This window comes from Canis aureus, chromosome 19 (genome assembly GCF_053574225.1).
Source record: "Canis aureus isolate CA01 chromosome 19, VMU_Caureus_v.1.0, whole genome shotgun sequence".
Lineage (NCBI taxonomy): Eukaryota > Metazoa > Chordata > Mammalia > Carnivora > Canidae > Canis > Canis aureus.
Window position 1 is genome coordinate 55266480 of NC_135629.1, and position 25789 is coordinate 55292268.

The 25789-nt window shown below is 52.6% G+C and overlaps 1 protein-coding gene across 4 annotated transcripts in view; it reads left to right on the forward strand.

Moving 5' to 3' along the window:
* The window catches only part of RFX2 (regulatory factor X2), a 97142-nt gene that overhangs the window by 65368 nt on the left and 5985 nt on the right, over positions 1 to 25789 (forward strand). For 3 of the 4 annotated variants that reach the window (XM_077860300.1, XM_077860302.1, XM_077860301.1), the window contains exons 6-14: positions 10023 to 10097; positions 16878 to 17059; positions 18583 to 18702; positions 21116 to 21231; positions 22141 to 22259; positions 22647 to 22759; positions 23094 to 23248; positions 24551 to 24648; positions 25437 to 25586. In XM_077860300.1, coding sequence (XP_077716426.1) covers positions 10023 to 10097; positions 16878 to 17059; positions 18583 to 18702; positions 21116 to 21231; positions 22141 to 22259; positions 22647 to 22759; positions 23094 to 23248; positions 24551 to 24648; positions 25437 to 25586 — 1128 coding nt within the window. The remainder of the gene's footprint in view (positions 1 to 10022; positions 10098 to 16877; positions 17060 to 18582; positions 18703 to 21115; positions 21232 to 22140; positions 22260 to 22646; positions 22760 to 23093; positions 23249 to 24550; positions 24649 to 25436; positions 25587 to 25789) is intronic. The other variant, XM_077860303.1, reaches the window with a different exon arrangement.

Genomic DNA, 25789 nt, shown 5'->3' on the forward strand with positions numbered 1-25789 from the left:
CCACTCAGGATTGCTACACACCAGGTCCATCAGCACGTGCTGCGCCGAAGCCAGAAGGGTGAGAAGCGAAGTCACCTGGGAGAACAGTGGCAGGTGGATTCTGAGCGCTCTCTGGCTGCTTTCCGCTACCAACAGAGCTTGTGTCAGCTTTGCGGCACCTGAAGCAGCTTTCAGATACGTCTAGGACTGCACCATCGATTTCGTCCTCCCCCAGATGAAGAAAACCCTCATGTGTCAGGTTTGAGAAGCCAGCGTGTCAGCAGCCCAGCCCCTTGGGACGCTGTGAGTCTTCTTCGAAAATCCTGAGATCTGGTTCCCAGTATTAAAGGTCACGATAGTTATGGCCCTGGACTGATGGATTCAAGTTCTACGACATACATCCTGGAGATATGCCACTTGAAATCACAGGAATTTCTTTATTGGTGTCATCAGAAACTCAGCTCCTGCTTCAGCACGCAGGGAGGCATCATGCCCCTGATCCCCGGCCCACGTGGCTTCAGGAAAGCCGAATCTTGTATTTGCTGTCCAGCTCGTCAGCGCTGAGTCAAGGCCGGGGAGTCTGTGAATGGACCATCCATGGCTCCCTCCATGTCTCGGCTTCCCACACATGCCCCTCCAGTGCCACGGTGACCCTTCCAGGTGGCCCACGGGGCTGGCGTGTCACCCACACAGGTCACAGTTTACAATGGATCACCAACCACAAAATGTGTCTTCTCTGTAGCCTGTGTTTCCAGTGAAGATGCAAGATATCTAAACTGTCCTATGACGTCACACATGTACCAAGCATTTGCTGGAAGCCTCCTCATCCTCTGCACATCAGAGCAAAAACGTTGTGAGCAAATGCACGTTGTTTGATAAGGGAGTTTTGCCAAGAGCATATCTGCTTTTTTTCCCTGACGAAACTATCATCACTTTTTTCTTTAATCGAATAGGCTCCTTTTTAAGCTCACTTTAGGGTCACAGAAAAACTGAGCAGGATGTAGGAGAATCCCCATAGCCCCCCTCCACACACACACACTCACATGGTTTCCCTCATTAGCCTTTCACAGAAGTCAGTACATTTGTTACTGTCAATGAGCCAGTCTTGACACGTGGTTACTATTAACCAAAGGTCCTGGTTGACATTAGGGTTCAGGCTTGGCGCCGTGCCTTTTATGGGTTTTGACAAACATTCACTGATACCATCACTTCTTTTTTTTTTAAAGGATTTTATTTATTTGAGAGAGAGAGAGAGAGAGAGACAGTGAGAGAGAGCACAAGCAGGGGGCAGAGGGAGAAGCAGGCTCTGCGCTGGGCAGGGAGCCCGATGTGGTGGGGCTCGACCCCAGGACCCCAGGACCACGACCTGAGCCGAAGGCAGACGCTAAAACACAGAGCCTCCCCCCCCACCCCAGGGGCTCCAATATCATCACTTCTGAGGCTGGTTTTGCACGTTCCTTTGTAAAGGCAGGAGCGGTACCTGTGCTCACTCAGGAGCACAGCTTTGAAAGAGATCTGAGGTTTGCACAACTCTCTTCTGCCTCCGGTGACAAAGTTAAAGAAAGAGAATGTCATCCTGGAAAGAAAGCACTCTTGTGCACTTGTTCGGAAAAGTCTCAGTTAATTTACCAGCGAAGTCATCGTTCCTGTTTGGAGTGATATAAACCCGCTTAGAATGTCAAGGGCGATGGTGGACAAACGGGCCGTTGATCTAATAAAATCATCTGCCACTCTGCCCATTTCTCATTTTTCTGGTATTTTCTTCACGGCTGTGTGTGTGAAATGACCACAGTGTATGGCTCTGGACTGGATCCTGGTCCAGAAAAAGGACGCCAGTGCAGTGGTCGTCACACTCTAACGAGGCCTTTCATTGGTTCATCGCTGTGAACGGGGGTTGATTTCTGGGTCTTGATCCTCCTGCTGAGGTCATGCGAGATGCTACCATGTGGGAAGGCTAGCCGAAGGGGATTCAATTCTTGGTGCTATTTTTCCAAAGTCTTTGTAAGTCTGGAATTATATCCAAATGAAAAGTTTATAATTTTTTTAATTAAGTAGAACTCTGTTGTTTTAAGTTCTAGGGGGATCCCTGGGTGGCGTAGTGGTTTGGCGCCTGCCTTTGGCCCAGGACGCGATCCTGGAATCCCGGGATCGAATCCCACGTCGGGCTCCCGGTGCATGGAGCCTGCTTCTCCCTCTGCCTGTGTCTCTGCCTCTCTCTGTCTCTCTCTCTCTGTGTGACTATCATAAAAAATAATAATAATAAATAAATAAAGTTCTAGGAATTACGAGAACTAAACATGTCAGCTGCTGAAAATGATTACTGTTGGCGCTTAGTACACGCACAGTACCGTGCAGCCATCACCTCTATACCCTTAGCATTTTTAAAATTCGGTTTCACAGTAAGGTCTTACAAATCCATAATGTGTGATTCTTGGTAGAATTATGGGGCAGCGGGGAACAGCAAACTACAGCCCCACAGCCAAATCCAGCCAGCTGCCTGGTCTTGTAAATAAAGTTTTATTGGCACACGGCCACACCCATCCCTTCACTTGTTGTCTGTGGCTGCTTTCCAACCGCAAGGTCAGAGCTGAGTAGCTGTGGACAGACTTTCTGGCCCACAAAACCCAAAATATTTACTATCTGGCCCTTTACAGAAAAAGTTTGCCAACCCTTGATCTATAAGAACTGGCTCAGAAAGATAAATCACGAAAGATTAAGTGATAAACGCATGTAGTGGAACTGAATACGTAGCACAACCCCAACTGAGGAGAAAATCATTAAAGCAAATGTGAATCTGATAGAATGCTCCTGAAAGGACCCATGCCAGGTATTAGTAAAGGCTTATCCTCCTGTGTGGGAATTGGGTGGCGCCAGGGAGAAGTTGAGGCAGGACTTGGGTGAGGTGTGCCGGGCCAGGTGCCCAGGGCACCGAATTTCAGGAGGCGCTCACCTCCAGGTGCCATCCTTGCCCTGACATGATCTTGAGAATGAGCACTTCCTTGAGTTTGGTGGCCCGGGTGCCTCGTCGGCCCCACTGCAGTCCTGGCCCTGAGTGGACACTGTCGCTGCCGTAATCAGACTTTTGTACAGCAAACCTGTATAACAGTACTTACGTGTTCTTAAATGTTTAATTAGCAAAATAAAAATGGGCGCAAACAGATTTAAAATGCCCTATTTTCCCCAAGCCAGCGCCCCCTGACCCGGGGCAGGGAGCCCCAAGATTCTCTCCCATCTTCCCACCTGGCCCTTCCCCGCGGGCTGTTTCCTTTCTGCAGGCTGAATTCTGGGACTTATATCCTGGCCCTCAAAGTTCCAGCAATGTCTCTGTCTGCCTTTTATTTTATTTTTTTATTTTTTTTAAGATTTTTTAAAAATTTATTTATTCAGAGAGAGAGAGAGAGGCAGAGACACAGGCAGAGGGAGAAGCAGGCTCCATGCAGGGAGCCTGATGTGGGGACTTGATCCCGGGTCTCCAGGATCACACGCCGGGCTGCAGGCAGCGCTAAACCACTGCACCACCGGAGCTGCCCTGCCTTTTATTTTATTTTATTTTATTTTATTTTATTTTATTTTATTTTTATTTTATTTTTTAGTCTGTCTTTTTTTTTTTAAGATTTTATTTATTTATTATGAGAGACACACAGAGAGAGAGGCAGAGACCCAGGCAGAGGAAGAAGCAGGCTCCATGCAGGGAGCTGATGCAGGACTCGATCCCGGGTCTCCAGGATCACACCCTGGGCTGCAGGCGGCGCTAAACCGCTGCGCCATCGGGACTGCCCAATCTGTCTTTTAAACCACTTTCCATGTTCTTTAAAGATCCAAAGGAGTTGCTCATAAAGCATTTATACTTCTGTTTCCTCGAACTAAGCTAGGTCTGCGGAGACAGGGTAACTGGAGTGCTCCTCTGTCCTTGTCCTCACTCCTCCTCGGCCTTTCCAGGGAACATCCCCTCCCTTCCTGCTTCCAGCTCCCAGGGGCGCAGTCCCACGTGTTGGATTGTGGCCCACCCGTCCAGAGATGCCGCTGTTGCTCCAACACTGGTCGTTGCCGGCCCCGGCAAGGGTGACCCCTATCTAGTGGGCCCTTTTAATGAGATCATGGTGTGTTTTTTTTTTTTTTTTAATTTTTATTTATTTATGATAGTCACACAGAGAGAGAGAGGCAGAGACATAGGCAGAGGGAGAAGCAGGCTCCATGCACCGGGAGCCCGACGTGGGATTCGATCCCGGGTCTCCAGGATCGCGCCCTGGGCCAAAGGCAGGCGCCGAACCGCTGCGCCACCCAGGGATCCCAAGATCATGGTGTTATAAATGGAACAGCCACTTGGGCATACACTCAAAGTGAACCCCACCCTCCCTCAGGAGCCCCCGATACAACCCTTACATCAGGTGGAAGGTTGCTAGGATTATACCTGAAAGGAGAGGGATTTCCTAAACAGTTGGCTTATTTTAAGATACCTGGGAGCTATTAAAACAGGTTCTGGGGGTCCCTGGGTGGCTCAGCGGTTTGGCGCCTGCCTTCGGCCCAGGTTGTGATCCTGCGGAGTCCCAGGATCAAGTCCCACATCAGGCTCCCTGCATGGAGCCTGCTTCTCCCTCTGCCTGTGTCTCTGCCTCCCTCCCTCTCTCTCTCTCTCTCTCTCTGTGTGTGTGTCTCTATCATAAATAAATAAAAAATAAATCTTAAAAAAAAAAAAAAAACAGGTTCTGGAGACACTGTATCTTTGATCGAGTCCTTAGCATTTTCTGCCCGCTTTCCCTTTAAAGCACCGTATGTGTCCTTCCCTCCCCCTATATTCTGTTGATACTTCATGTAGCATGAACATGGTACTACGTGGCCAGTAAAAAGGAATATTGCTGCATTGCATTGAATCAAAAATAAAAACGAAGCTCCTGATAAGTCAAGAAACATGCATAAGCATGTGCACGGTACCGAGATGGAAGGAAACTGCTGGAAGTTCAGGAACCAGAAATGATTTTAGGGAAAGCTGCGGGGGGCCTCGGGTGGGGCGGGGAGGGGCACTACTGCGGCCATCCTTGGCTCCTCCTTACCGTGTGATATACGGGCCTGTGCATGTAGCACCTTGATTAACGCTTTTTAATAGCAGAAAGTTAAACTCCAGTCAAATATAAAATTTAGTTTTTATTTTAAGCATATTTAAACACGAACTTCTCCAGCCACTGAGAGGATCGAACAAGGCGTTTGTACTCGCGCAGGGAGAGTCGCTCCGGCAGGTGTGTAAGGAAGACTCGGACTTGAAGTCGAGTGCAAGCGGGCGGGGCTCCCGGGCGGGGCTCCCGGGCGGTGCGGGGCTGGGAGGTGGCGCCGCAGCGCCCTCTGCCGGCCAGGCGTGCGCACTGCGCCCTCCGCGCTGACTGGGGCCTTCACCGCCTACTGAGGTTTACACCAAGATTTAATTTTAAAACGCAGTGAACACCTTGGGAGGTTCCCCTGTGCATCAAATTAATTTCCTGCATCCGTGGGTTTGATCAAACCCTATTTAATCGCAACGGGTTCCTCTGGATGATCTTTATGCAGCAAGCTCTAATTTGTGTTATTTTCCACAATACTGGTAACTCTGCAGTTTCTATAGCAGGCAGTCCTAAGTATGTCCAGCACTCCTCTGGGTGTCCCCAAGACCCTCCCAGGGCCCTACAGGGTCAAAACTGTTTTCATCGTCATACTAAGCCATCAGCCGCCACTTTCCCTGTGATGACATTTGTGCTGATTGTGCAAATTCACTATCGATGAGCCCCCCGGGGCACAAATGCAGGTGCAGGGCAAGGCAGAGGCGTCAAACTCTCCCAGAGGTCACGGTGGTCTTCAGCACCCTGTACTCACAGTGAAAAGGAAAAGAGAAGCAGCGTCTGGGGTACTGCGATTTCCCGTTAAGGTGCACCTACCGTCCTTGATGGAGCAGTAAACGTTATTAATTGTATTAAATCTCAGTGCTGGAGTTCACATATTCCCAGTATTCTGTGGGAAAAAAAGACACTTCTGCCAAAGTAGGATGATTGTCGTAAGGAAAGCCACCGGGCAAATGGTTGTGAGCCAAACCAGCCACTTTTGTCATGAAACACTGTTTGCTTGAAGGAATAACAGACAAATGAGGATTATTGAGACTTGGGGATTTGGCAGACATTTTCTCAAAAGTGAACGGTGTGAGGTGTACGTATCCAGGAGAACAGCTGGCTGATTTGGTTGCCAATACATTTTCAACCCCCCAAAAGTTAGAATTTGGACCTGGGTAGTGATATTAACGAGTGTGAGTTTTCAATTTGTGTATAATTAGCAGCATGTCAACATTTGGAACATCTGCAAAGTCAGTGAACCAGTATTTTGCAAGTGACTGGTGCGTGAGGTTACAAAAGCACACATGTGGGAAGAAGATCCATTCAAATTACAAGGGGAAATAATGGGTTTTTTAATTAGTTGTATATTTTTAATCAAGGCCAAATTCACATGACATAAAATTAATCATTTTAGCCACTTAAAAGCATACGATTCAGTGACAGTACATTCTCAATGTTGTACAACCATTCACTTATCTAGTTCCAGAACATTCTCATCACCCTTGAAGGAAACTCTGTAAACTGGAGACTCTGACTGGTTAGCAGTCACCCCCTACCCACCCCCTCCTCCTTCAGCCTCTGGCAACTACTCTGCTCTCTGTCTGTGGATTTTCCTGTTCTGGACATTTCATATAAATGGCATCATGCACTATGTGGTCTTTTGTGCCTGGCTTGTTTCCCTGAGCATCATGCTTTTGAGCTCATCCACACTGTAACATGTATCACTACTTCCTTCCTTGTTGTGGATTAAGAATATTCCGTTGTAGAGGTATACTACGTTGTGTTGATCCTGTCATCTGTGGCTGACACGTGGATTTTTCCAGGTTTTTGCCATGGTGAATCATGCTGCTATGAACATTTGTTTTTATTTTTTATTTTTTTTTTTTAAAGATTGTATTTATTTGTTCATGAGACACACAGAGAGAGGCAGAGACACAGGCAGAGGGAGAAGCAGGCGGAGCCCACGGGGAGCCCGATGCAGGGCTGGATACCAGGACCCCAGGATAATGACCTGAGCCAAAGGCAGATGCTCAAGCACTGAGCCACCCAGGCGCCCCCTGCTATGAACATTTGTGTACAATTTTTTCTGAATACCCCCAGGAGTGGGGCTGCTCGGACATAATAGTTTAGCTGACTGTGTGTGTAACCTTTGGAGAAACTACCAGACTGTTTTCCACAGCAGCTGCACCACTTTACGTTCCACCAGTCATGTGTGAGGATTGCAGTTTCTCCATATCCTCACTGACACTGGGTTTTTTTCTTTTTTCTTCCTTTCTTTTTTAATAGCCATACTAACGCATATGAAGTGGTATCTCCCTGTGCTTTTCGTTTGTATTTCCCTAATGGCTAATGATGCTGAGCATCTTTTATTTTAATGTGCTTCTTACAGACACTTCTGTTCAGTCCTTTGCCCATTTTTTTTTAATTGGTCATTTTGTTGTTGACTTGTGAGAGTGCTTTATATATTCTAGATACAAGACCATTCTCAGGTATACAATTTGCAAATATGTTCTCCCATATGGATTGTCTTTTCACTCTCTTGATAGCGTCCTTTGACATACAAAAGGTTTTAGTTTGGGTGAAGTCCCATTTATCTCTGTGATGATTTTTTATCTTTTATTTGTGCTTTTGGTATCATACCTAAAAATCCATTGCCAAATCCAAGGTCATGTCATGAAGATAAACATATTTATTGTACATGATTACTGTGTTTTCTTCTAAGATTTTTAAAGTTGTCGCTCTTATATTTAGCTTTTTTTTTTAAAGATTTATTTATTTATTTATGAGAGAGAGAGAGAGAGAGAGAGAGAGAGAGGCAGAGACACAGGAGGAGGGAGAAGCAGGCTCCATGCCGGGAGCCCGACATGGGACTCGATCCCGGGACTCCAGGATCGCGCCCCGGGCCAAAGGCAGGCGCCAAACCACCGAGCCACCCAGGGATCCCCTATTTAGCTTTTTAAATTCATTTTGAGTTGATTTTTGTATAGATTGTGAGGTAGGGGTCCAACTCCATTCATCTGCATGTGGAAACCCATTTATCCCAGCACTATTGGTTAGAAAATTTACTCTTTCTCCATTCAGTGGTCTTGACAGCCTTGTCAAAAATCAGTTGACCATAGACATATGGGATTGTTCCTGGATGTTTAATTCCATTCTGGTGACCTATATACGTCTATAGGTCTATCCTCATCCCAGTACTCCACTGTATGGTTACTGTAAACTCTGTAGTACATTTTGTAATCCAGAAATGCGAGCCTTCCAAATTTGTTCTTCTTTTTCAAGATTGTTTTGGCTTTCAGGCTCCCTTCAATGCCGTATGAATTTTGGGATCAACTAGTCCATTTTTGAAAAAGCAGTTGGAAGTTTAATAGAGAATTTGGATAAAGATTGCATCAATCAATTTGGAGTGTTGCCATCTAAATATTGCATTTTCTGATCCATGAACATAGGATGTCCTCTGTTTATGTAGGTCTTCTTTAATTTTAGTCAGCAGTGTTATAGTTTTCAGTATACAAGTATTTTACCTCGTTGGTTAAATTTATTCCTAGGTATTTTATTTTCTTTGATGCTATTAGAAATGAGATTGTTTTATTTCACTTTTCTATTGTTCACTGCTGAGAAATATAACTGGTTTTTGTATGTTGATCTTGTATCCTACCACTCTGCTGGGTTTATTTATGAGCATTAATAGTTTGTTGTTGGTTTTTTTTTTTTTTTTTTTTGTGGCTTCTTCAGGATTTTCTGTGTTTAAGACCATGTCATCTGCAAATAGAGATAGTTTTACTTCTTCCTTTCCAATATGGATGTCTTTTATTTCTCGCTGTTGCCTGATTGCCCTGGCTCGAACTTCCAGTACAGTGTTGAGCAAAAGTGGGGACAGTAGACAGACACACAGTGGTTGGAAGAGGTGATGGGTGAAGCAGGAACCATCTCATTCCTGCACTCAGCCCCAGGAGCCCCGTCCAGCTGCACTTTTCCAAAATACGTGTTCCACCTGCTTTTTTGCACAGGCATCGCTGAAGCCCGCCTTCCCTACGTGTTTGAGGAAAGTCAGGGTGGGCCCTGGGATTATTTCCTCCCATTGCAGCTATCTGCCTGTTGTGGTGTCATAACGCAGATTTCCCACTTCCATGTCACATGCACAAGCAGGTGTCAAATTCAGCATGTACAGATGTGGTGGGAGCTGCACCCAGCTGGGTGTTTCCTCCTAAGCATCAGCCTACTGGACCCCCTCAGCTCCTTGCCTTCATGAGGTCCTCGGCACCCAGCTCATGAGCCCCTTCCCCCAGGAAGGCCTCCCTGTTAGCTCCCCATGACTGATCCCACGACTCATTCTCATTCCTATGTCACCCTCTTTGCTCAGCTCATGCTTCGGAAACATTCAGGAGCTTAGCCCTGTGACATGTCCAGTGGCCCCAGGGCTCTGTGCCTCCCGATGGCAGGGCCAGGGTCTTTGGCCTTGTTGATATCTTCCTGGAGCACCCAGGAGGGAGGAGACCCTAGGCTCTGTGACAGAACAGGCTGGCTTGCAAGTCAGTGCCACCAGCTGTCCTCGGGTGGACAGCTGATTCTCCCCAGCAACCAATGATGGGTCCAGGGGAGCAGCGGGTGATTATTCTGCTGGCTTTGCTTCTACCTGAACTCCCACCTCGGCTCAGTATCCACGCTGTGCACAGCACATGCAGATGTGCTCAAATGCAGCTGCCTGTGTTTGCAGAATGCTTTGTTGTGCTGCTCACGCTCCCCAGGCTCCCGCACTCACCTGCATGGCAGGAGTAACGCTCCGGACCCCAGCTTTCACTCGCCACCTAACCACACCACCCCCACCCGCGTCAAGACTTGTTTTTATTTTGTAGGCACTTGAATCATTATTTGGATATTAATAAAAACAAATCTTGGCTGATGCTAACCATCTGATTTCCTTTTTTTTTTTTTTCCGTTTTGTTTTGTTTCTGCACACATTTTCTTTAGCTTGAAATGGCGATTGAAAACCTCCAAAAAAGCGAAGGGATCACTTCACACAAAAGCGGTTTACTCAACAGCCATGTAAGTGTGTGTCGACCGGGCGGCCTGCCCTGCCACGCTCGTAACCTTTGTAGGCATTTTAAAAACATGCAAAGACCATGAAACGACCCCTCTCAAGTGCTGAAAGGTTTGGGCGGGGGGGGGAACCAACCTAGAATTTTATATCCAGCAAAAATCCCCTTCAGCAGCGTGAGGGAAAGGGTCCTGCATTCGTACAGGTGGCTGGTAACAGCACGTACCCTTCGGGTGGTCGTGGATGGAAACGTGAGCTACGCATCGCGCGCTCCCTGCAGGGCCTGGCAGGCACCAGGCATTATAAATGAAGTGATGCTAAGATAGGCAGCAACACAACAGAAAAGGCAGGGCTGGGGGCGCCTTAACTTAATGACTCTTAGCCGCATTTCCTATGATCTATGATCAGCTCCTTAGGAAAAAAATAATAATAATAATATGACAAAAGTGCAAAGCAACAAATTTCTACTGATTTTGACTGTATAGGATCTTTCTCCTTTGCTCTCCTCCTGGGGAAACCGTGACGGTAACTCCTGTACCACGAGGCAGCAAACGTCCCTGTCTCTGGGTGGCTTCGTGGGGCGGGATTGGACTGGCGGAGGTGACCAGCTAAGAGTCTTTATTTCCTAACTAAGACCCTGTCAAGACTCTGGTACTGGCCAACATGCACAGTGAGGTGTTGGCTCAAAGGGCAGTGATGCTGGGGCAGAAACCCAGCTAGGGAAGATCTAGAAACTTCTAGGTTTCTGGGTTGGCACAGGTGTGCTGGGCCGCTCCCCATACCCGTGATGAGGGCCCTGCGCTCCTCGGCCTTGGAGGGCCCGGGTCACTGGCAGGAAGGGCAGTCTCACACCCATTATCCAGGAGAAATAAATACAGAAATAAATCAAAGAGCATCAGGCCCCTGCTGAGGGCTCTCCCTTCGGGCTTCGTGGCTCATGGCCTCCCTGTCGCCAGTTCCTGCTGGATGAAGTCAGCCCTGTGGCCAGATCTGGGGGGGAACAATCTGCAGTGTGTGTTGCTGAGAAGACCCCACAGTCTTAAACTCAGGGCACCGTGCGGGCAAGTCTGCGCAAGGCATTCCCCGTTCAGCAGGCCCTGAGGCGAACACGCGGGGCCTCGACAGCCCATGGGTCCTGGCACCAGGGCAGCCCCGAGGGAGGCCGGATGTGGGGCACAAACCCCAGGCAGGCAGAGGTCCGCAGGAAATTTAAAATGTCTGGGGGGGGCAGCGCATGAGCCGCTTGCCTCTGGCTGCAGGGGTGCTTCTGGCTTCTAACCCTTCTCCTCTGGAAGGAGGCTTCTCTGACTGCTGCCCTGCTGGTTTGGTTTCTGAGCAGGAAACCCTCCCCGCGTCCGTTTCTCCCTGGCCGGGTGTTGTGGGGTCTCGTTCTGGCATCAGGAGCTGTGGGAAGCAGGGTCTGCTTGGTGACTTAGAGAATAGAAATAAGATCTTTCTGAAAAGCCGACCCACGTGCACTGGGGTGACAGCCAGCTGGAGCTCGTCCTGGCCAGTGTGAGAGCCAGGAGGGAGACAGTCCTGGCGCCTGGATGCGGCCCAGTGTCCCGCAGATGCACCTGCCCTGTGGCGGCCGGCCACACTCACGATGGTATTCACCGTGGCCACCCGCAGCTGACAGTGCTCTAGTGTGGGGCGACACGGGCTGCGTCTCGGCTCCTTTGCCAGCCCAGCCCTAGGGCACCTGTGCCGGATTGGGGACCCTACCCCCATGGACCTGTTCTCCTGGTGGCCTCCCAGCCGATCCTTCTCAAACAGCATGGGCTGCAGAGCTGTGCTGAGCACAGGGAGCAGAAGGAACAAGGAGAGGAGCTCAGCCCAGGGAGCTGGGAATGCGAGGGCAGTAGCCAAGCAGGTGTGAGAAAGTGCACCCAGGTCACACCTAAGTGCGTGAGCTAGTGTGGGATGAGCGGGGCTGGCAAGGAGCCCCGAGTCTGGGAGGTGAGACACTGCCTTCCAGACCCAGCCAACGTTGGGGTCACCTGGAACTTCACCAGCTGCCCTGGAGGGGCCGACACCCAGGGGGTGTGCAGGTGGGAAGGAACTTTCCAGCCTGGGGTCAAAACCCCCAGAGGAGGAAGTGGGCCTTGAGTGGTCTATTAGATGGGGATGGACAGATATGGTGGATGAAAGGGAGGGGTAGCTGTTTGCAGGGAAGGAGGTGAAGCGCTTGCCCTGGGGGTGAAAACCCCTTGCCCCACCGCAGCCTCCAGTTGGATGCAGTCACCAGGGCGTGTGGCCTGGGGGGACTTTGGTCAACATCCCCACCTTGAGCAGGGGAGGGACCGTCCCCCAGATCCATGTGCAGAACAACACCCCCACACACAGCGCCCCCCCCACTGGTTCACAGTCACCGTCACATGGGGGCAGCCGTGGTCTGCTCCAGTAAACGCTTGTTATTTCTAAACCCTGGGAGGAGGACCTGCTTGTAGGTTAATAGTATTTAGATTATATGGCTTTTTTTTTCTTTAATTGAGGGCCACAAATTGCCAAAGATCACTTGGTCTTCCGTTGGTGGCAGATGACAAAGCAGACCTTGCAGACCAGGGTTGGGGCTTGGCTAGAATCGGCAGCTTCACCGGATGGGCCCCTTGTCCAGAAACTGCTCCAAAGGATCGCGGCAAATGTCTCTCGCAGCTGTCTTGGTCGGACTGCTGGTCTCTTCCCTGAGGTCCCCTCACCACCTTGAGGGACCCCCCCCCCGGTTCCCAGCGGGAAAGGCTGTTTCCCAGTGGGCAGCACCACCTGGCCTCTCCCACAGCTCCACCCTCGAGTATCCATCCACCTGCCAGCCTGGAGCTGCAGCTCATCACGCCCCATGTCCAAAGCTAACCCCTGCGCCTCCCACCATCCTTTGCTGCTCACCCTCGCTTCCCGCCCTCCTCCCAAACCCCACCTCCAGATGCTCTTGACCTCACCCTCAGAACGAACCCGAATCTGACCATTCCCCCTCCTCCACCACCACAGCCATAGCCGCCCCCCACTCCATCTCGCCCGTGCAGTGTCACAGCCACCGCCCGGTGAGCCCTTGGCTGCTGCCCTCACCCAGATATCGTCCAGGCCCTTCTCACGGCAGCCGCCAGAGTGGTCCTGAAACCACTGAAAGTGACTGAAACCAAAGTCAGATCATGGAACCTCTCTGTTTAGAAGCTTCAAGTTCCCCCCATCACACTCCCAAGTAGAAGCCAGATTCATCAAAACAGCCTCTGGGGCCCTGCCCCACCTGCCCTGTCCCCCACCTCCCCTCCCCTCCTCCCTCTGCTCCAGCCACACAGGCTCCCTCACTGTTCCTTCAACACACCAGGCCTGGTGCTGCCCCAGGGCCTTTGCACAGGCTGTTCTCTCTGCCTAGAATGCTTCCCCATGGCTCCCTCCGTCATGACTCATTGGTCACGTGAATCAGCTTCCCCTCTGTCACAAAAGGGAGAGAAAGCCTAACTGGTTGTTCTGGGGGCTGCTAGAGGTGTCAGCTCTCTCTGGAGTTCCTTCTGCTTGGGAAGAACTTGCCGAGCTAACCACACAGCATTGATGTCAATGCCCACAGAATTACCCAAGTGAGGAGATCCATTTTTAATTTCAACAACCCGGGGCTGGGGGGTGGTGATGAGCCGAAGCGATCGTTCTCCCCGAACGCTTCCTCATACATGTGAACCATCCTGTCGAGGGTCCCCTCCAGCTCACCACCCACCGAAGCCGACCTCACCCTTCTCACCTAAAAGTCCCAATTTCCTGTCCTGCCCCCAGAAGATTCCCTAAGAAGTGGCACTGTGTGCTCCCAGGGGGGCAGAGAGAGAAAGTCTGTAGCTTCTGCACCCTGACTGCCGGCTTCCCGCGTGCTGGGGGCCCCCTCCGTGCTGCGGGACCCCTTCCCTCGGTCCGTTGCACCTCCTAGGGGTGCAAACACGGGCACACCCGGTGCCATCTCTTCCTGCCTGAGGTTCTCATTCCAGTGGGGGAGACGAGCAATAAATAGATGAAATGCACCTGCCAGCTCTGCAGGGGAAAAGTTCTCTAAAGAAAACCCCGGAGCTCAAAGGACCCCCTCAAACACCAGCCCTTCCTCACCTGGAGAGAGGGTGGCAGCCAAGGAGCCCGGTCCCCCCCGCCCCCGTGCCTTGTCACTGTGGAACAGCTTCCTGGCACCGATGGGGCCATGCGCACCCCCTGCCCCTTCCAGATGCCCCAGTCCCACCACCCTCAGCCTCCCAGAGCCCAGGCGGGCAAGGGTGCTCAGGGAGGGGAGGAGGGCGCGCCCGAGGGTCGGAGGGCAGTGCCACACTGACCCAACTAATCCTTAACGTCGCAGCTAAGGCTTCAGCTTGCCGCATCCAGGGGAGAGAGGTGGGGGGTTGTGGGGGTGGGGAGGTGGCCGCCAAGGTCCGAGCCCTGGGCCACAGCGAAACTTTGGAGAGAAAGGGCGGCAGAAAAAGCACATGTAAGGACAGTGGAAATTAAATACTGAGTGACATGATGGGAAGTCCTTTTCCCAAAGGGACAACCGAGGGAGGTGAGGTGTCTTTCCTGGGTGCTGGGCTGCCTCCCCGGGCCTCTGCCGGGGACTGTGGCCTCCCTCCTGGGTGCGACCTTGCGTCTCCCTGTCCTCACCACCTCTCAGTCGCAGGGCCTGGGGTTACCTGACCCTGGGGCGCTGGGCGGGTGGGGGCCCAGCTATCTCAGCCACGCAGGACCACAGCCTGGGGAAGGGGGGCACAGGGCCCCTCGGGCACCCCAGGAGCAGCTGCTGCTGCGGGAGGCCGTTGTAGTGACGGTGGTGGGGCGGCCCCGGTTCACACCCACCACTCTTCCTCCTCCTCCTGGGCACATCCTCCTCGCTTGTGCGAACGGCCTCCCTGGGCACATCCCTCCCCGCCCCCAGGAGCCCGTGCTCAGCCTTGGTGCCACATTAACACGCTGCTCCCAGCCTCCCCTGAACAGTGGCCCAGGGGTTGGCCAGCGTCCTTCCCAAAGCAGAGCCCATTACCCCTCCTGCGGCCCCGTGTGTGTCCCTCTGTTAGAGGACCCTCCGCTCTGTCAGGCCCCCACGTGTCCCTTCACCTGGACCTCTGACCTGTTCCCACCTCAGGCAGCCGTGCCTGCCTCCACCTCTGAGCCAGCCACTCCTTGCCCCCAGCTGGCCCCGCCACCTGCGTCTCCCTCGGGCCCAGGGATGAAACGAAGGCACGTGGGGCATTCACCTGAAAACAGCCCAAGACGGGCAGGAGGCGGCAGGTGGGACTCTGGTGAAATAAACTTGGCCCTGAACTGACGATTACAGGAAGCAGGGGCTCTCTCAAACCTCTGTGCGTGTTAGAAACTTTAAAAACTGTCTCTTAAAGGGGAGACTCCAGCCGACCCCCAGGTGCACCCGCTGCGTCCGGGCAGGACCGCGATGGCCTGTGGCGAGCCGTGCAGCAGCCAGGGCCCGGCTGGGGGTGAGCTCTCCCAGGGCAGGTGCTCCCTGCGGGTCTAGAAGGGTGCAGAGGGTGTGCGGCATGCTGGGCCCCCCACACCCGGGTCAGCAGAGGGCATGGAGCCCCCACAGCTTTGGGCGGGTCCGTGGCTTAGACCCCCGCCCCCGTCGACCTTCCCACGGAGGATCATGCCCCCAGCCTGGGTCCCGTGCACAGGGCTCTTGCCCTTCTCCAAGTCCCCGGCACGGTGAAGGGCTTTAGGCTCACCTCAGACCCCCTCCTCCATCAGGGAACAGACGCGCTCTGCCCAAAGGGGTCCAGGCGGGTGGGCCTCCTCTGCGCCGCTGCCCGCTGTGGCGGCCGGACTTGCTGTGGGGACGGCTCCTGCCCTTCGGACCCGGTGTGAGCTCCGGGGGCAGCGACTGGGCTGTAGGTTCTTTCCTCCTGCCTCCCGGCCTGGGCACAAAACCTGGCACATGAGCCTCCTCGGTACTGCGTTCAGTTTCCGCTTACAGCCTCTCTCTCAGTTAAGGACACGAGGATATGTCCGTCTGTCGCTGTCATCCTGCTTTTTTGTTTTGTTTTGTTTTTGTTGTTTCAGAAAGAAAAAGAAAAAGCTTTCCTGAGAGCAAATACACAACAAATCCCAGAGTGTGGGGTCTGGGCTGAGAGCTGCTAAGGAAAGGGGCAGGAGGAAGAAGTGTCTGGGAATCCCACCTTCCACTCCTCCCTTCCCTCCTGGCCTGCTCTAGTCGGATCTGACCGCCCCCGGGTGCGCAATTCCTGGCTGAGGGCAAATATAGGGGCACAAGCAATAGGACAAGAATTCAACGAGGGCTTTCGTATTCAGCGACCAGTGAGGAGACAGGTGGCCAAGCCCCGGCCATCTTAATCCGTAGATTAATGATCTGTCGCTCAGTCACAGGATGTCACGAGGTAGACAGGCTCTGAAGGCCAACGTCGCCCTGTTTAATGCCAGGGGCGGTGCTGATGGGTCCGCCGAGTTATCCTCAATCCTCCTCTTTGTCTTGACATCCCTGTAAGTTCAGGAGACATGTGGTGTCCACATGATTATGAAGACACACCCGAGAGGTCTCAGTCACTTGCAGGTCTTTGTAAATCAAGTCAAGGAATCTGAAAGCCAGGCGGAAAATTGAAGGCATAAATACAAGAGTGGAGAGAAAGCTATTAATTAACGTGCCCGGAATCTCTCCTATCCAAATCAGTGACAGTGGCTATGAATTGCCTCATCGTGTGAATGGAGAGAAAATGTGTGAGTCTCATTATGAATGAGTCCACGTTAGCGTTTTGGCATTTTGGGGAATCCTGATGAACGCAAGCGTGTCTGTCTTCCTCCAGCTCCAGTGGCTGTTGGATAACTACGAAACCGCAGAAGGCGTGAGTCTCCCCAGAAGCTCTCTCTACAACCATTACCTTCGGCACTGCCAGGAGCACAAGCTGGACCCCGTGAATGCCGCCTCCTTCGGGAAGCTGATCCGCTCCGTGTTCATGGGCCTGCGGACGCGGCGGCTGGGCACCAGGTGGGTACCCGGGGGTGCCCAGTAGTCTCACGCCCACTCGTCCTCCCGTGTCCTCTATACAGATAATTGAGCTTTTGGAGAATGTGGGCTTTCTCCTTCTGCCCGTGTGCCTCTAGTTCTGAATTGAATCAGCATGGCCTGACCTGCCCAAGGTGTTGGCTGTGGGCCATCTCTTTCCTGTCACCACAGCCTGCCCTCCGCCTGCAGGAGCCAGGGACTGTCTGTCACGTGCCACAACCTTATCCCAGGCATGAATCAAACACTCCTCCCACTAGAAAACAGCAGCCAAGGGGATCCCTGGGTGGCGCAGCGGTTTGGCGCCTGCCTTTGGCCCAGGGCGCGATCCTGGAGACCCGGGATCGAATCCCACATCAGGCTCCCGGTGCATGGAGCCTGCTTCTCCCTCTGCCTGTGTCTCTGCCTCTCTCTCTCTCTGTGACTATCATAAATAAATACAAATAAAAAAAAAAAAAAAAACAAAAAAACAGCAGCCATACTCTATTCAAAGTGGGTGGCCCAGAGCACACAGAAGGCCATTTCCTGCATGGCTGTTATCTGTGAAGTCACATGTGGGGGTTGGGGTTACTCATACATCCTCAGAAACTGGTGTCGGGCCAAGAGACACCCTTTGATCCTTTACAGAGAACATCCTTACAGAGCATCAATGGATAGAGGAGGGAAGAGAAGGAGAAGGAGCCCCTGGTCTCTGGGGACACAGCCACTGCCTTTGGGGCCTCTCCAGAAGGCTCATGCATGGCCTCCATCGTCAGAGTATCCCGGATGCTGGCCTCAGGATTAGGGCTTTATCGCCCTGCTTTCCCCTCCTCCTGGCATCAGCCAAGCCCCTACCTCATTCAGAAAGGACTCATGCTTCTCCCATTTGTCCCTGTTGCCAGACACACGTCTGTCCTTCAGTGCTTCTCTCCTGAGTAGCCCTTCTGACCTGTTTTCTTAACCAAATTGTCTAAAGCCCTTTGATCACTTATTTTTCCCATAATAAGCTATAGTAGTGTTTCCCAACCTTGTGCCGTTTTCCAAATCATGTTATACTGATGTTGGTGATGATACCGGTGATGATGATGGTGATGGTAGTGATGATGAGGATGATTGTGAAGGTGGTGATGGTGGTGATGATGGTGATGATGACAGTGATGGTGACAGTGATGATGATAATGACAGTGATGATGATGGTCATGGTGGTGATGGTGAGAATGATAGTGATAATGATGGTGAAGATGGTGATGACGATGATGATGGTGAGGCCATGCCAGGTCAAACAAAGCTGCACTGCTTTTCCCACTGTAGGACTTCTCAGACCCTTTATAATACTAAAATGCAAGGGGGGGTAATCTCTGAGATGGGGAGGCCAAGTATAGAATTTCCTAAACCTTCTCTGACCATGGAACATTTCACACTGGTCCAGGGAACACTGAACCCAAACACCCAAATGGAAGGGCCAGAGCACTTGTCATTCAGGACATCTGCAAAGAGAGCTAGCTGACCCTAAGATGCTTGGTTTTTAGGGGCAACTCCAAATATCACTACTATGGGATCCGTCTGAAACCAGACTCGCCTTTGAACCGGCTGCAGGAGGACACCCAGTACATGGCCATGCGGCAACAGCCCATGCATCAGAAGCCAAGGTGGGTGACCTGGCCCAAAGCCAGCCTGAGGACCAACTTTTCTGCCAAAGCAGGGGTCGGGTCTAAGTTTCACTTGGGAGAACATACAATGAAGTGTTTGTCAAACATTAGATACCTAGGTAGGAGGGGATTCTCCAAACTGTGATGGAAAAAAAATAGATTCATATTAACCTCTGTCTCCAACATCCTGGGTGAGCCAAGGCACGGGAGGCTGGGGATGCAACCTCGTCCAGCTAACAGAGCCTTCAGATCTTTCTCTTTTTTTTAAAAAAAAAAAGTAGACACTATTTTTTAGGACAGTTTTAGATCCACAGCAAAATTGGGCAGAAAGTGCAGAGTTCCCCATATGCCCCCTGTGCTCGGATGCACAGCCACCCCAACAACATGACACCAGAGCTGTGCGTTTGTTACAACTGGTGAACCTACATTGACACGTCATTATCACCTTAAGTCCATACTTGACATTAGGGTCACTCTGGTGCTCCATTCAAATGGGTTTGTACAAATGTGTTATGACACGTATCCAGCGTTGCAGGATCACACAGGGTAGTTTCACTGCCCTGAAAATCCTCTGTGCCCCGCCTATTCATCCTTCCCTCCCCCCTCAACCTCTGGCAGCTACTGATCCTTCTACTGTCTCCATAGTTTTCCCTTTTCCAGAATATCACAGAGCCAGGATCCTAAATCTTTAATTTTCAACTGTAAGAGGGAAAAAAAAAAAAAAGTAACACTGGAAATAACCCAAGAAGCTTGGAGAAAGAAGCTTATATACCCAAGTTGCTGCTGCTTCTTGACATTTTGATCCAATGTCTGAAAAGGCCTGGTCACTTTCTGGAATGTTCTCTATCACACACTAATTCATCTTTTATGGCAGGGGTCAGGAAACTTCTGTAAAGGGCCAGAGAGCAAATATCTTAGGCTTTGCAGGCCAGACACCCTGTCAAGACTACTCGGCCCTGCCATGGCAACCTGAAAGCCTGCACAGATGACATGTACACAAATGGGCGTGGCTGTGTCCCAATAAAACTTTATTTACACAACCAGGAACAGAACTGGCCCTCCACAGCTGGGATTTGCAGAGCCCCATTCAGGTCCCCACTCCAATATCACCCGCCCTGGCAGTCCTACAGTCACTTCCTTGCCTGCTTCCCTCTGTCCCTGTCTCCTCCCCAGAGTCCAGATGGCTTCATGTGGCCCATCTATGTGTGGCTAAAAACCCACTTTAGTGGCCCTGAGGCCATCTCAGTGGCTCCAAACCGCATGTTCAACCATGGGAGTTGGAGAGCACAGAAGAGAGTCTCTAGAACATTCTCCAGCAGCCAACAGATAAGAGTGGAGCCGGCAGTCCATCCTGTACCTGTTCATCCACAGACATGGACTCTCTCGCTTCTTGTTGTTTGGTCTGGGCCCCTGCAAACCCCCGTGAATCATTACACCAGGCAGCGTATTATCTTAGGAGCAGCTGAGCCTGGTGACAGGCTCATGCCATTTATACTTGGAACCACCACCCAAGTCAGGCGGTCTGCACGTGTCTGAGAGACTTTCCTCCGTCCTCCTGGCCCCACTTTCCACAAGGAAAGGCTCTCCTTGCTGGAGTTGGGTCCCCCTGTTCTTCCCACCACACACGTTCCCACCTCGCAGTGGGCCGCTGGGTTCAAGGAACACCAAGCCCTGGGGAGCCCTTCTCTGTGAGTGTTCCCCATTTGCTGCCAGGACAGGCTGTCCACTGCCTTCTGGCTCAAGGCAAAATGAAAGTCCTAGAATTTCCTTTGAGGCCATATAATAGTAAGATATTTGTGATTCTATGTAAAGAAGTTCACTTATATTCTAAGGGAGAAGTATTGGGGAAAATAAAAGATACACAAACACACCCCCCACAAGCAACCCTGAATATCCATCAGCAGATGAAGAGATAAGCCAAAGTGTCCATCCAGACAACAGAATGTTATTCAGCCTTAGAAAGGAAGGACATCCTGACACCTGCCCCCACGTGGACGGACCCCAAGGACACCTGGCTCAGGGAGGGGACCCAGATCCAGAGGATACCTCCTGCAGGACCCCACTCTCAGGAGGTCCCCAGAGGAGGCCCATCCACAGAGACAGAGGAGATGGTGGGAGCCAGGGGGTCAGTGCTTCCTGGGGAAAGGGTCTCCGTGTGGGGAGATGGAAGGTTCTGGAGACAGATGGTGGGGGTGGATGCATGATAGCGTGAGTGTACTTTGTGCCGCCGAGCTATGCACTTAGAGACGGTTAAGATGGTTAATTTTATGTGCATTCACCACAAATTTTTAAAATCATACACACATATACATGCACACATACCCCAAACTGACTCCTACTCAGCTCTGTGCACCTTGAGCCCCTTTGGGCAGTACAGCTGGGGCCTCGTGGTGACACCATATGCCCTGCCCAGGTACCGGCCAGCCCAGAAGACCGACAGCCTTGGGGACAGTGGCTCGCATGGCAGCCTGCACAGCACACCAGAGCAGGCCATGGCCGCCCAGAGCCAGCACCACCAGCAGTACATAGGTGAGTGCTCCCCACCCCGGAAAAGCTCAGGTGTCCACTCAGCTCTTCCAGGTGCTCAGGGGTTTCAGCACCAGCAGCATCTACAGGGGTGCTTTAGACAGTTTTCTTGTATAATAATCCCTCTTTAATTACATAGAAATGTTCTAGATAAACCTTTATGGTATCTCCAAGATTTTAGAATAGTCAGCAGGTGTCCCCAAAATGAATGTGTGAAATGACCATCAGAAAAATAAGCAAAGGAAATGAAATGCCCATCGGAAGGAAGACTAGATGTGTCGTAAAACCTGTCGGCGCAGGACTTGGCTGCCTTCCTTGGTTCTCTTCCTTGCTTCCCTGGAGCATTTGGGATGCTCAGGACTCAAAACTGCCTCTCCCCTCCTGGTGGCCTGACGCAGGGCTGCTGGCCCTTCCCTGGGAGAGCCCCTTCCCTGCTGGCACCACGGCCCCCGGGAGAGCGTCTAACTCGCAGCCTGCCACCTGGGACGTGCCCGGGGGCATACTGTGGTCGGTGTCCACACGCACACCCTGCAGACGTGAGGGGCCTTCATCTATTTTTAGTGTATTTTTGGAGCCCAGAGAGAAGCCTTCAGGGAAGTCACTGGGTTAGCCATGGCCAGCCCCCTCCCCAAATTCACAGCCCTGAGCAACCCACACGCTGGGGTGATGGGAGTACTCACTGAATGCTGGGCCCTGAGCTTGCTGTGTCAGCTGAGACAGGACAGGGTTGTCCCCATTCTGCCCCTGAGAAAACCAAAACATAAAAATTGTGAGACCCAGGGCTGTGGAGCAGTCACCGGCACGCCGGGCCTGGCAGCAGCCACTGGCAACCCTAACCCTAATCCCCTAATCCCCCAGCACAGGGGCCGCCTGCCTGGGGACCTTCTCCGCTAACCCCCATTTTCCTCCCAGATGTCTCTCACGTCTTCCCGGAGTTCCCGGCGCCTGACCTGGGCAGCGTCTTGCTGCAGGAGAGCATCACGCTGCACGACGTCAAGGCGCTGCAGCTGGTCTACCGGAGGCACTGCGAGGTGACCGCCCCGCCCCGGGAGACCCTGAGCCTGGGTGTGGGGAGGGAAGGGGGGCCCGGCCTGGGTGGACAGCAGAGCCCGTGCCCCGTGAAGCCTCACACATCGCCAGAACCGCCAAACCCTCAGACATCCCAGGTGTGTCCCCAGGTGACCCAGGGGAGGCGGGAGCGGCCACCTGCTTCCTCTAGCTATGAAGCAGATAGAGTCTCCACTCTCTGAACCGTGGCATGTCTGTCCCCCCTTGTGGTCTCTCTCGGGTTCAGGGCACCCCACCGCAGCCCCTGTCACATCACACCGGCCCACTTGGCATGTCCCAGTCGACTGTGCGTGATAGGCACACTTTCTAACATGCACACCATGAGCTCAACGGGCTGTGTTTATTCACAGGCAACTCTAGATGTTGTGGTGAACCTCCAGTTTCACTACATTGAGAAGCTGTGGCTTTCCTTCTGGAACTCGAAAGCTTCCTCGGGTGATGGCCCGGCCTCCCTACCTGCCAGGTTACTGCCCTCACCCCGGCCCCCTGCCCCCAGGGGCCACAGAGCCCAACCGGCTCATTTCCCAGTACCCCGGGGTTAAACTGCAGACACCCCCACTGTGACCCACAAGCGAGTGCGTCACCCTTCCAAGAATTGGCACTCAGAGCCCCCTTGTGTGTGTGTGGGGGGGGGTTCACACTCTGACCACGGCCTGTCCTTCATGTTGCCCATTCTCTTGCTTCAGCAGGAGACTGTAGGGGGTATGGGCCTGCTGGAGAACGGGGTGGGGGGTCCATCCTGGGGCCCCCTGCCACCCTGCAGGCTGCAGCTCACCTGGGTCTCCTGTTCCCCGCAGCGACGGGGAGTCCGAGGGTGCCGTCCTGCCGAAGGACAAGCTGGTGTCTCTGTGTAAATGCGAGCCCATTCTCAAGTGGATGAGGAACTGCGACCACATCCTGTACCAGGCCCTGGTGGAGATCCTCATCCCCGACGTGCTGCGGCCAGTGCCCAGTAAGTGGCTCGCTGGCTGCTGTGCTCCCCCGTCGCCCCTGTGCTTTCCTTGCCCCCCACCCCAGAACAAGGCCGAGGGGAAGGCCCGCTCATGGCTCTCGGGAGGCCTGCCACCTTTGGGTGGCAGCCCGCCCGGGCCGGCTCGGGCTTCAGCATGCTCTGTGCTGCCGGGCTCCGGGTGATACTCCAGCCTCCCAAGTTCCTCTGGGGCCCGGGATCTCCACCCCCCTTCACCCAGCATGTCCCCAGAGGGCAGGGCCGGGGTCACAGGACAGCCCTACCCCATCTGCTGGTTTGCTGAAAGCCCCAGGGAGGGTCTCAACCCACTGTGCCCCTCTGCCCCCGGGACCACCTGCAGGGCCTCCAGAGGTGATGACAGGCTCATCACGCCCACCCGGCAGGTAGTACGCCCTGCCAGGCCCTTCCAGGCTCTCCCATGGGGCCCCTAGGGTCCTGAAGGGTGGAAGCCCCTGAGTGAGGAAGCTGGGTCCTGAGGCCTCAGTCTTAATAATGACAGCAGGGGCACCACAGGTAACCTGGCAGTGGGCTGTTAATATTTGTGCCTGTTGGCACGATGGAAACTTCGGTCTTTCTTAATGAACTGGTCTGCTGCTTTTGTGCTGGAAAATTGGAAACAGCAAAACTATTACATTTCTCCTTTGGGCTTGCCGGCCCGAAAACTGGTCATTGTAGCATGTAGTTGGAGTCTCTCTCTTAAGGTTGGAGTTGGGGTACATTTCCTTTTACATTTTTGAAGTTTTTTCTTTTCTTTAAACAGCCTTATTTGTTTCTTATTGCAAGCCACCTCACAATAAATTTGGAAGTTGGTAGACTCTACGTACGTGCATGTGTGTGTCTCAGGGCTTCTCCTCCCTCAGCACTGTGGACTGTTCTCTGTAACGGGGGGCCGTTCTGGGCACTGTGTGGGGGGTGGGGCCCGGCCCCCACCCATTGATGCCAGGAGCTCCCCCAGTTGCGACGACCACAGGTGTCTGCACACATTCCCCTAGTATCCCCTGGGGGCAAAGTTACCCCTGGGTGAGAAGAACCACTAAGGCAGGAGATAGAGGCACAGAGATGAAGGCACTGGGTGGCCCTGATTCTTACCCAGCACCTTGCTCACTAAATGCCCTAAGTTCTCCCAGGTCCCCGGTCCCCGGTCCCCGTATGCTGGTCACTGGCTCTTTTTCTCTGTGCTGCGTGTTCTAAAGGGTTCATTGCATGTGCATCTCTTACATTAATGCTGATCCTGATGAGCGTGTCCGCCTTCTCACTGGAAGTATCATGGCTTGTATCTCCCAGGTACCCTGACACAGGCCATCCGTAATTTCGCCAAGAGCTTGGAAGGCTGGTTGACGAACGCCATGAGAGACTTCCCACAGCAGGTCATCCAGACCAAGGTAGCAGCTCTGCTTGACGGGAGCAGCTGGGCAGGGCTCAGGGAACGGCCCCTGTCCCCCTGCCCAGGGAAAGTGGGCTCCTGAGGACCTCGAGGCCCTTTGGGGGGGATTAGGGTGATGTAGGACAGGTGCTACTAGGGAGGGGCACAATAGAAGATGTCATTTGCTGTGATGCGTTTGGGTTGATTTGCAACAGATAGAACGTTCCTATGCGCCTCATAGGAGGGAGGGTTTCATCTCCTCGCTGTCACCCTTATTGCAATGGCCTTAGCCACAAATCAGAATTTAAAATGTGGAGATTGGGCCTCCATGCTCAGAAGAGAGTGCTGTTCTCACAAGCATCTCTTAGAGACCTGCGTACAGGTGAGGCCAGGTTCCAAGCATCTGGCCTCCCTGACCATGGTCTGGAACTGTTAGACCAGTGACTCTCAAACCTCAGCATGCATAGGAATCACCAAGGTAGTGATTAAAATTACAGATTCCCAGGCCCCACCCCCACAAAGCCTGATCCAGTGGCACCCAGAAATCTGTATTCCCTGACCTGGCCACTCTAGAGAGCCAAAGGAATTCTAGAAACAGTGGCATAAGCCCCCTGTCCTGAATGGCTAACTCACCAATGCTACGGAGTCTGCTCTAGATGCCAAGATGGTTTGGTGAGGTTGGCATCCTTCATTTATTCTCACTCTTTGGGTCCTTGAAGCTGTCAGAAGGGTGCGTCCCTCTGTGTCCCAGAGCCCAGAACAAGCTCTGGCCCCATGCCTCACCATCTGCACCTCCCCTGGCCACAGGTAGGCGTGGTCAGTGCCTTTGCCCAGACCCTGCGCAGATACACGTCCCTCAATCACCTCGCTCAGGCAGCCCGGGCGGTGCTTCAGAACACTTCCCAGATCAACCAGATGCTCAGTGACCTCAACCGCGTGGACTTTGCCAACGTGCAGGTGACTTTCTCCAATGTAATCCCCCCGCATCCTGGGATGAGGCACAGGGACCAGGCTGAAGATCAGCAACGACACATATGTGACCCTCACCCTGCTGGCCCAGCCTCCCAGCCTCTCAGAAAATGCTCAAAATCACAAAATTCAACCCACAGCAAAAGCCAGCATACATGAAAACAGGTTCAGGGTGGAAGCCCCCTGCAGCC